Raw genomic sequence first — 12,075 nt, forward strand, 5'->3', positions numbered from 1 at the left:
CCCTTGCAGAAGAGTCGTTAGCTATGGAGCTGCTAGGACCGCCCAAGAAACTGTGTTAACCCTTTCCCACCCTGGCCATGGAGAAACGTATTCTCTCTGTACTACAAGAGGGATGGGGGCGGAAGTGGCAACAAAGGAGAGGTTAAAGGAGGCAGGGCTAGAATGCGTGTGTGTGTGGGGGGTTCTTAGTCAGTGTGTCCTCATTTCATCCCTGTAGGTCAGTGGTTCCCAACCTTTTTTTGACCAGGGACCACTAGGACTTTTTTGTTCGGTGCAGGGACCCCAAGATTCAAAATAAAAATTCCAAGAATTTGAAAATAAACTTTAATCATAACTGTTAGTTAAACATTAAGCTTAGAATAATATTTGAATATATATATTTTATAATAGAGAACTTTTAATTGAAAATATTAATTTACTATGGATTTATAACTTTGTTTCGCGGACCTTAATTTAGTTCTCGCGGACCCCTGGGGGTCCATGGACCCCTGGTTGGGAACCAGTGCTGTAGGTGGAGGTAGCAGGAGCCGGCTGTAGAATCCGGCCCTGACCATGTGGAGCAGGAGCAACTCCGGTGTGCAGCTGGACGGCTATGCCCGGCTGGTGCAACAGACCATCCTGTGCCACCAGGTGGGCAAGTGAGCCACCGGTTGGATGCCTGCCTGCTTGCCCTCGTGGGGGGTGTCATCTGGGGTAGCTGCCTGCTTGGGGCTTGGTCGGCTAATTCCGCCCTGGGCGGAAAAAAGGCTCCCCACCCCTGCTTTAGGTAGACTAAGATTATAACCTCTGCAAAGGCACAAAACATTTTTTTTAAAAAGCCTTCAATTTAAAGATTTTTCACACGATTCCAGGTAGCAACATTTAAAAACCAGTTATTGCAAGAGCTTGTGACAAGATAAGAAAAAAGGTGCCATGCTTCGGAGGGATTCTTAGAACAGAGTCAGGGTCGGCCTTTGCACTGACAGCTTTTCGGAGAGCCCAGGTGCAGAGTTCTGAAGTTACTCCTAACTCAGCCCACTCTCTTTTTTTCAAATTAATTACGTTTCCATTGAGTCTGAGCAGCATGTAGAGACAATACGATGCAGCTGTGATCTGAAAGGCCATCTGATAGGGGAGGGAAGCGAAGATGCTAAGCATGGGTTTGGGAACAAAAAGCCTATGGTATGATGTACCTGCTAATTTGAAGAGCTAATGAGAGCTTTTGTAGCACCATGCTGTGTGCTCTGAGGATGTTCTGCACATCCTTTGTGAGTGCATCATTTTTTGGCTAGAAGGAACATCTTTGATAAACAAAAGCAAACTTGTTTGGTCCTCACAACCTCATTTTTTTTTTGTTGAACCCCAAGCCCTCTCTTTTGGGGCAGCATGTGAGGCAAAAAGAGCCAATGTGTGAGGGTCTCTGTCTTTGTGTCTCTGCTTTCCATCACCTGCGGCATTATCAGTGAACTCGTAAAAGCAGTTCACACCTTCTGGTCTCAGGCGCCAGGCCTGATGGCCCATGTATCTTCCCCCCCGCTGTTTTCCTGCCAGTACTCCCTCAGGCCGGTGCGGCCTTGGAAGTGTGATAGCCGCACCAGACTTCCTGGGATCCGTCTGATGTTTTGTATTATGCCAAGCTTGTAACTTCCCATAACAATAAGTGTGAACCCCAGTGCCCCAGTGCCCTGGAGTCAATATATTCTGTAAACCCGTATAGCCCCTCACTTGCAACTTTCTACCTGTGCCTGTCTCTTCTCCTGAAGGCTTCAATAAATCTATTGTTTCTGTATCAACGTCTGAGCAACTGATTTGGAGAAGCAAACTCAGAGAGGGGGATCTCTCACATTAAGTTGCAAGTCCTTGCCTCTCGGACTGCAGCTGTACCGCTTTGGACAGAATGTCAGCCGACGAGGACACCACTCCTATCCCCGATGCCCCCAAGGCTCCGGACGAGCCGGCGAAGCCGGACCCGAAGGAGGAGGGAGCCAAGCCAAAGAAACCGAAGGGTCGCGCCCCCGACCAAGATCGGGACGAACGTCCCCGGGGGCTTACTTATTGGCTGGACTCTCCCAAGGGCTGGTCGCTCTCGCGGACTGCGGCGAAGGATCGCCGGTTGGCCATCCCCAGCACGGGACTCGAAGGGGACCCGGCCCGCAAAGAGGCCCTCATGGAGGAAGAACGAAAGCAGTGGCAGGAAGACCGCCGGGCTATGCAGGAGCAGATGGAGACCATGCAACGCGTGATGGGTGAGATGGCCACGGCCCTAGATGCGCTGAAGTTGCAACCTCCAGCCGGTGCTCCCCCAGACGGGGCGCCGGTAGGTCCGCCCGCAACCCCTGCCCCCCCGGCCCGTCGGGACCTGAAAGTCACGTATGACGGGTCGGGAGACCAATTGACCTTTTTTATGGTCCAAGTTGACATTTTTATGCGGGAACAAGGCCGAACCTTCGTTTCTGAGGAGTCCCGGGTGCAGTACGTGGCTTCCTTACTGCAAGGGGAGGCGGCTGCCTGGATGGTGTTGCAGTATGAACTCCGCTCGCCGGTGCTGCGAACCCTGGACGAGTTCATGGTAGCACTCCGAAACCGTTTTGAGGACCCGACTCTGGGTGAGCGGGCTAAAGCCTCCCTGATGCAACTGCGCCAAGGGACTAAGTCGGTGGCGCAGTATGCAAGTGAGTTCCAGTCACTGGCTAGCCGAATTCTGGACTGGAGTGAAGCTACCTTGGTACAATGTTTCAGGGAGGGTCTCAACCCAGACCTCCAACATTGGGCCTTCATGCAAGGGAACCCCCCGGATGTGGAAGGTTGGGTTCGCCATGCTGCTGACATCGAGAATCGCAAGCAACTCCTGAACTTGTCCAAGCAACGGCTTGGGCGAGACCCCAGGCCCCGAGGTGACCGTGGCCGGGAACTCCGGCAAGGGGGTGGCGGGGGTCTCTCGGCCGCGGAACGCCGCAAGCGGTTCGAGGCCGGCGTCTGCCTGATCTGCGGGGGAAAGGGTCACTTTGCATCGCAATGCCCCTCTCGCTCAGGCCGTCCGACCCCCCCCCGCCAAACCCAGGCCGAGCCGACGAAACCGGCCGCCGACAGCCAGCCTCGCCGCAGAAGTGGACCACTGAGCCGGCGCTCCGGCGCACCCTCCGCTCTCCACGCGCGTCCCCAGGATGGGGCATCCGACTCTACGGTCCCATCGGGGTCCCGGATTACAAATACCGTCTTTGATTCGGACGGCTCCCCGGAAGCCACCACCCCGTCCCCCTCTTCCAGCGAGGAGGAAGAGTGGGAACAGCCGGCAAAAAACGCCGTCGGTCTGCTGTAGAGGGGGCTCCGCAGCAGACCGTCCCTATCGTTGTGCAAGGAGCTCCACCGATGGTAAGCGCCCAAGAGGACAATGTATTTGTGCGTGTTCATCTGTCCCTACCCAAAGGGGGTCCCCCGTTAGAGGTCCCCGCGTTGGTCGACTCGGGGTGTGCCCGCACCATGATAAATGAGGAAACTGCCAAGAAGTTGGGTGTCCGGCGCAAGCGGCTTCCGGGACCTCTCCGTTTTTCCCAAATGGACGGGAGTGACTTTAAACGGGGCCCTGTGACCCACAGAACTGCAGCCGTGATTATGTCCGTGGGGGAACATTGGGAACGGTTGTATTTTACCATCGCCCCTATTGTAACCCCTGTAGTGTTAGGGATGAACTGGTTAAGGGGACACAATCCCTCCATTGATTGGGTTAAACGGGTGCTTTCTTTCCCCGAAAACCCCTGTGGGTTGCATGACAAGGAACGGGTACTCAGAACTCCAGCCGCCGCACTGGTAGGGTCCCCCGCCCCAGTCTCTCCTCAATTGCCCTCTGAGTACTCGCAGTTTACTGATGTTTTCGATGTTAGAGAGTGCGACGAACTGCCTCCCCACAGAGAAACGGACTGTGCCATCGAGATCGTAGGGGAAGGCAAACTGTCTAAGGGAAAGGTTTACCCCATGAGCCCCAGTGAAAAGACTGTATTGCGGGACTATCTGGATGTCAATCTGGCGAGGGGTTTCATACGCCCCTCCAAGGCTCCTTATTCAGCCCCAGCTTTCTTTGTAAAGAAAAAGACGGGAGATTTAAGACTGTGTATTGACTTTCGCAGACTGAACGCAGTCACCCAGTCTAATGCTTACCCCCTCCCTCTTATTCCTGACCTTCTAGCACAATTAAAGGAGGGCCGAATCTTCACCAAACTGGACTTGGTAGAAGCCTACCACCGCATTCGCATCAAAGAAGGAGACGAACCCAAAACGGCCTTTTCCAGTTGTTTTGGGATGTTTGAGTACCTGGTCATGCCGTTCGGACTTTCGGGGGCTCCGAGTGTCTTTATGCAATTAATTAATGAAGTTTTGCATGATTTACTGTTTCGGGGGGTGGTGGTATTTCTCGATGACATTCTTATTTACTCTGAGACCATGGAAGAACATGTGCGCCTAGTGCGAGAAGTGCTCCAGCGGTTGCGGGAGCACAAACTGTATGCTAAGGTGTCCAAGTGTGAATTCCACCAACCTTCTATTACATTTCTGGGGTATGTGATTTCCCACCAAGGGTTGGAAATGGACCCCGCCAAGGTCCAGGCGGTACGGGACTGGGAAACCCCCACTACCCGCCGCCAACTTCAACAGTTTTTGGGGTTTGCCAACTTTTACCGGAATTTCATTCCCAACTTTGCCCAAGTTGCGCTTCCCCTCACTGCCCTGTTGCGTACCAAGGACAGGGGGGCTAGCGCCGCACTCCCCTCAGCCCGTCTGCAATGGTCTCCCCAGTGCCAGCAAGCTTTTGAACGTTTAAAGCTACTTTTTTCATCCGAACCCGTTTTGGCTCACCCGGATTGCACCAAGCCCTTTGTGGTGCAGGTGGATGCCTCGGATGTAGCAATGGGCGGAGCCCTATTGCAGAGGGATGAGGGGGGACGGTTGAGGCCATGCGCCTACTTCTCCAAGAAGTTTTCCCAGTCCGAAATCAACTGGGCCATTTGGGAGAAGGAGGCAGCAGCGGTCAAACATGCCCTTACCATATGGAGACACTTCTTGGAGGGGGCCGAGCTGCCGTTCGAAGTGTGCACAGATCACAAGAATCTTGAGGCTCTCAAGGGAGCTAGAAAACTCAATGCCAAACAAATTCGGTGGGCCCAATTTTTTGCAAAATTCCGGTTCACCCTCAAACATGTCCCTGGCAAAGAAAATGCCCTAGCTGATGCTTTGTCACGACTTCCCCAGTATCGCAACGATTTCGATCGCCCCGTCGACTCCCTGTTCACTCCCGAACAGCGAGGGGAAGTCCCTGGCTTGGCCGTCACCACCCGATCCCAAGCCCGCCAACCGGAGACCCCCCCTACGCTCAAAGGTATCCCGGAAGTGTTCCAGCAGCGACTCCGGGACGCCTCCTTGCAGGAGGAGGAGCACAATCTCCTCCCTCCTGGCTTGGAACGAACCAACACTTGGTGGGTGCAAGGGGGGAAACTATATGTCCCATCTTCCCTTCGCAAAGAAGTATTGGGACTTGTACATGGGGCCAGGCTAGCGGGTCATTTTGGTTTCGTAAAAACGCTTCACCTGGTTCGAAGGCAATTCTGGTGGCCCGGTATGAGATCTGATGTGGAGTTGTATGTGCGCAGCTGCCCCACCTGCGCCACAGCCAAGAAACGGATGGGAAAACCCCCGGGGCTTCTCAAACCGCTTGAGAACCCCTCCCGTCCCTGGGAAGTCATCGCCATGGATTTTATCACCGACCTACCTCCAAGTCGGGGGAAAACGGTTCTCTGGGTTATCACAGACCTCTTTTCCAAACAGGTTCATTTCGTTCCATGTGCAGGTCTTCCTTCAGCCCAGGGCTTAGCTAAACTGTTCATCACGCACGTCCTCAGGCTACACTCGATCCCGAGGAAGGTCCTCTCCGACCGGGGGGTCCAGTTTGTTGCCAAATTCTGGCGGGCTTTTCTAAAGTTAATGGGAGTGGAGGAACAGGGCCTTTCTTCCGCCTATCACCCCCAAACGGATGGTCAAACAGAACGAGTAAATGCGGTAGTAGAATGTTATTTGCGCTGCTATGTAAATTTCCACCAGGATGACTGGGTTGACCTGCTGCCATTTGCCGAATATGCGTACAACAATGCGCCTCATTCCTCTACCGGCTTTAGTCCCTTCCAAGTTATATACGGGACGGATTTTGGACCTTTCGGTTCTGCCCCCGTCTCGCCAGAGCTCCAGTCTACCCCTGATCTTCAGGAGTGGATTCAGGTGGTTAAATCCACCTGGCCATGGTTGCTCAAAAATCTGGAAAGGGCAAAAAGCAAGTACAAGGAACAAGCGGACAAACACCGGTCTCCGGGATGGGAACTCAAGGTGGGGGAGCAAGTTTATTTGTCCACCAAAAATCTCCGCTCTCTTCGCCCCTGCAAAAAACTGAGCGACCGTTATGTAGGACCTTTCCCCATTACCAGAGTAATCAACGAGGTTACCGTGGAACTGAGTCTCCCTAAGACACTCAAGGGGGTTCATCCCGTCTTCCATATAAGCCTCCTCAAACCTTATGTAGCAGCTCCCCAGTTCCACCCCCCTCCCGCTCATGAGATTCCTACCGTAGTAGGAGGGGATACCCATTTGGAAATATCCAAGGTTTTAGATTCCAAATGGAAAAAAGGGAAACTGTTTTACTTTGTTCGCTGGAAAAACCTTGGCTCCGCTCATGACGAATGGGTGGCCGCACCCCACATGGCAGCTCCTCGCTTGGTCCGAGAATTCCACCTCGCTTATCCCGATAAGCCTCGTCCTCCCGGAGGGGGGCCTTAAGGGGGGCAGAATGTGAGGGTCTCTGTCTTTGTGTCTCTGCTTTCCATCACCTGCGGCATTATCAGTGAACTCGTAAAAGCAGTTCACACCTTCTGGTCTCAGGCGCCAGGCCTGATGGCCCATGTATCTTCCCCCCCGCTGTTTTCCTGCCAGTACTCCCTCAGGCCGGTGCGGCCTTGGAAGTGTGATAGCCGCACCAGACTTCCTGGGATCCGTCTGATGTTTTGTATTATGCCAAGCTTGTAACTTCCCATAACAATAAGTGTGAACCCCAGTGCCCCAGTGCCCTGGAGTCAATATATTCTGTAAACCCGTATAGCCCCTCACTTGCAACTTTCTACCTGTGCCTGTCTCTTCTCCTGAAGGCTTCAATAAATCTATTGTTTCTGTATCAACGTCTGAGCAACTGATTTGGAGAAGCAAACTCAGAGAGGGGGATCTCTCACACAATGCCAGCTCTACTAAAGAGGTTCCAGGTTGACCAGAGCCATTGTGTGATGACCCGTATTGGTATAGTGGCTGAGGGAAAAAAATAACCCACCCTGCCTTTAATACTGTGGGAAACTTTAAACCTAGATCTGCACAACGGCTATATACAAGTGGGACACCCACCAGGACTCACTGCTGTCCTTGTCCACCACGCTTCTCCCACTTCTCCCACCTTTACCCCTGTTCCTCTCATTTGCTCCAGCTCTCGTTCTTCTGCTCTCCCCTTGCTAGCTTGTTTCCCCCTCTCTCCTCTCTAAATTTCTTTCCTTCCTCCCTTTCACCTTATTTTTGTTGCCTCATTCTCCCCTGGCTGTCGCTTCTGATGCCTCACAGTTCTCCTCACAGCCTCCACACCCTCTCCCCCTCTCCACATGCTGTCCCTACTCCTCTAGCTTTTACTGTGCCCTTTCATCTGCGCCCCTCCCCGACCTGCCCTTTTCCCCTCCCTCCATTTTCTGGCATTTGAGGCCGCCTAGAAACCCCAGAATGGCTGCTGATATCACGCAAGACTATATTGCAAGGTCCCAGATGCCATTTTGAGGTTGCTACGCAACCCCATATAACATTGCCCTTTCCTCAAATAATAAAGTGTTACATGGAATTTGCTGATGGACTTGCAGCCCTTTTTCTATGCCTCTGCTAGAGCACCATTCACCTGATGCACTGACAAGGACCCTAAACTCTTCAGTGAATTCCACAGAACACTATATTTGAGGCAGGGGGATTTGGCAATTTAATATGGGGTTGCTTAGCAACCTCCAAGTGGCAACCAAGAGCTCAAGATGCAATCTTGTGTTATGTTCACCCTCATTTTTGTTTAAGTTGCAGCATCTGCACAAAACACCCTGATGGCTTTTTTTTTTTTAACTTCCTTTGTTTTAAGGTCTGGGATTTTTCTGCAAACTTAGGCGTTTCCGTGGGTTTGCAGAAATCCTGCCACTAACCCTGGCTGGTCCCCCCCTTGCAGATTTTGTGATCCACAAAATGAGGCCACCCATGGGGATTCCGTATGTATGATATGGAAGAAATGATCATTCGTAAATTAAGCATGGGAGTATGGTCCTAGGGTAAAAAAAAAAAAAAAAGTCTGGTCAATTTGAAATCATGTCAAGATTAATTTGCACTTGTGACTTTTACAGTAGATAAGAGTAATTTGGAATGATTTTGCTGTATCAGTTGTTATCACAGGAAAAGTAGCCTCCACCTCAGGCCTCACTAATAAAGGAGGCTATTAAAACACCTTAGTGCCTTTTATACTAGGCATGGCTGAAAATGCTTCTTCTCTTTCCTCCATCTTATTCAAGCCGTTATTTGAACAGGATTGAACGTACTGATGTTTATCTAAGTATACTGCATGTCAGTATGAGCCTACTTAAGCTATCAATTTCAGTTTGGTTTATTTCATTTATTCCAAGATTTCCTTTTGAGAGGAGAAGTAACAACAAAGCAGCTCGCGATATAAGATCTTCAATGCAGACTGTATCCACATTTCTGATTATTTGGAGAGTTGCGATGCCTTGCTCTCTTTTTGGCCTAAATTAAGACATACTAACAAGCAAAAGAGATAATTAACACCATGCAGTAAACACAGACTGCAGCATCTATCGATCACTTTGGTCTATGGGAACAATAGTTTTACCTACTGCCAGTGAGGGGGAGCTCTGCCCACTGAGGCCCCTCAAACTGGGAGATACAAGGAATATACCTAGGGTTGCCAGCTCCGGGTTGGGAGATTTTGGGGGTGGAGTCTGAGAAGGACGAGGTTTGGAGAGGGCAGGGACTTCAGTGCCATAACGTTCAGTTGCCAAAGTGGCCATTTTCTCCAGGGGACCTGATTTCTGTCATCTGGAGATCAGTTGTAATAGCCTACCACCTGGAGGCCTACCACCTGGAGGTTGGCAACCTTAAATATGCCACCATCTCAAATCTTCTGGATCTATATTAGCAAACTGTAACATTGGAGTATCACAGCAGAATTGGTGGGGGGAAACAAACTACACAGATGATACTATGCAATAAATGATAACATTGTGATCAGATGGAAACTTTTTTGCTGTTTGTCCATAAACACATCTTTATTCTTTGCAATGTTGGATTTTATTCCCTTTGTATTATTCCAGTTCATGCTATCATATTGTTTGTCTTGTGTGTTTCTTCTGGTTCACTGAGAATACTCCATGATGACTCAGTCCAGCAGTCACTGAGCTAGAAAATGCTAAGAAATCCTTCCCCCATCAAAGTAAAAAAAAGAGAGAAAGAGAGAGAAGACATGATTTCTGAAAGGTTAAGTAAAATGTGTTTTATTGCCAGATGCCTCTCACTTCTCAAAAAAAAAAAAAAAATAAGGGCATGGCATTCCAGTTCCCAAAATCTGTTCAAAGCTCATTAGATCTGCCTCCTGGCTCACCTTCCGGCTCTCTACCATCTGTAAAAAAAAATTAAAAAGTGAGGGACAGTTAATTAGCGTAGATAATTATCTGAGTACGGAAAGTGTAATATGAATTATTATTATGATAGTAATCATAACAAAGTTGAAGCCGTGAGCTAAGCATCTGAAACAGCCTAGTCTTCATATGTGTACACACACACACACACACACACACATATATATCACACACACTACCTATCTAGTGCGTGTGTTTGGTGCAGAATATTTTAATTTTGCAATGATTTTGTGCGAGACAGATTTTGTGTAAGGCAGATGTGTGAAGCTGAAAGCACCTGAGTGTAGGAGATTAAATTAAGCTCTGATTGCCTTGAACTTATAATTAGACAAATGAACATTGTGATGTAATTGGAGCAGACGGTGTGTTTCATTTGTTTTACTGTGATAAGTTTTGTTGAAACAAATAACAGCAAAATGTAATTTTATTCAGGTATATTAAGATTTGATGGAGTTTGCAGTTTGTTTTAGAAATTACTCTAAAATACTATGTAGAGTGCTTGAGGGAACCAGGGAACAAGTATGATATCATAATCCTACACAGCCTCTTCAAGTCGGATGAAAGGACTTCTTTCCTCTAAGCAAGACACCTTTCTTCATCACAAGAAGACTCCTCATTTTGTGGAAGTTAATCTTTTAATCCAGTCCATTGTTTAGAGTTTAGGTGGACCCCAGGTGGGGTTGAACTAGAGTTCAGCTCTTCAACTTGCCCACAGATGCACTGGGTGCTTTTCAAACAGCCTTTGAACAGAAAGTAGCCAAAAAACCCATCTAGTCCTCTTCCTATCCAGTCTGTAAATTCATTACTGTTACCACTTGATGAGATATGAATTTCAGGGCTATGGTATGCCAGACAAGCAAACAAGTGAAACAGATATTCTAGAAAGTGGGTGGCCAAGCATCATTTCTCTGAGTGTGGAACAAACTTACAAAGCCTTTATGTACAATCTCATGAGTCATGAAAGAAAAATGTCTGTTTATTTCTGAAATGCCATGACTGTACCAATGATATTAATGTTTCTTCAGCCCAGGCTGAGATCCCTGGAACCTCACATGAACATATGAAGCTGCCTTCTACTGAATCAGACCCTTGGTCCATCAAAGTCAGTATTGTCTACTCAGACCGGCAGCGGTTTTCCAGGGTCTCAGGCAGAGGGCTTTCACATCACCTACCTGCCTAATCCCTTTAACTGGAGATGCCGGGGATTGAATCTGGGACCTTCTGCATGCCAAGCAGAAGCTCTACCACTGAGCCACAACCCCTCCCCAATATACACATATACACACACTCTCTCACACACACACATATATATCATGGGGCCATGTTACTATAGGGGAAGGCAACTCACCATCCTTTGTTGCCACTTCTCTGAATTTCCTGGGGGAAACAATGACCTGCTTCAGAACCCAGCTGTGAAGATTAATGGCGCATGATGTCATTTTAATGCTATTTTTATTGTATACATGTATAGTTTTATTGATTCTGGTTTCATGTTATTGATTTGTAAAATTTCATTTAGGTTTATGTGTTATTGGAAGCTGTGTAATAACACATAGATTTAAAGCTTTTTCCGCCACTATATTGTTCTATAACAATGTACAACTCTTTAGTGTGCATCGCATAGTTTTTACTATGTACTATGAGAATACTAGATTATTATGGGAATACAACCCAAATAGCTGTATTGTGCAACTGGCTTTTTGTTGTTGTTCATAGTCTAAATTCATCGGTGTTCTGTGCCAAAAGAATATGGAGATATATAGCTGAGAAGGTGTGTAACACAACTTTCCCCACCCCCTGCTCTTTGTTTTCTAGGTAGCTATAGATTTTACAGCATCCAATGGTGATCCCAGGAACAGCTGTTCTCTTCACTATATCCACCCCTATCAGCCAAATGAATACTTGAAGGCACTGGTTGCTGTTGGGGAGATCTGCCAAGACTATGACAGGTGAAAGATAATGACCTTTCTTCTCCTTTCTAAAGAGCAGTCAGACACTGCGATAAACTTAGGGATTCCTGTTGGCTTTTCTGCAGTGCTGCATCTGTTTCATCTAGCAGTTTCTAAGAGTTATTGCAATGAAACTGTGTACATGGCTTCAGGCAAGAGTTAAATAATCCTAAACTGGGTTGATATCTAGATTTGCATACCTCCTTTTCTGCTCACAAAGCAGGTTCAGTAATCTATGATCCAATCCCAGGCTCCCAACTATTGCCTTGAAACTTCTAGGGTATCCATGTCTCCAAACACCTCCACACCTACCACTGCCCCATTGATCTCTTTAATGTAATGTGCATGTGTCTAACCACCATCTGTCTTTATATACATATGTACATAAGAAGTGCCTGCTG

The 12,075-nt window shown here is 48.6% G+C and overlaps 1 protein-coding gene across 1 annotated transcript in view; it reads left to right on the plus strand.

The window, feature by feature from the left end:
- The window catches only part of CPNE4 (copine 4), a 185,957-nt gene that overhangs the window by 148,410 nt on the left and 25,472 nt on the right, over window positions 1-12,075 (plus strand). Inside the window, exon 10 of the mRNA XM_056856978.1 lies at window positions 11,541-11,674. Within this exon, the coding sequence (XP_056712956.1) occupies window positions 11,541-11,674 (134 nt within the window). The remainder of the gene's footprint in view (window positions 1-11,540; window positions 11,675-12,075) is intronic.

Source organism: Euleptes europaea, chromosome 11, assembly GCF_029931775.1.
Source record: "Euleptes europaea isolate rEulEur1 chromosome 11, rEulEur1.hap1, whole genome shotgun sequence".
Taxonomy (NCBI): domain Eukaryota; kingdom Metazoa; phylum Chordata; class Lepidosauria; order Squamata; family Sphaerodactylidae; genus Euleptes; species Euleptes europaea.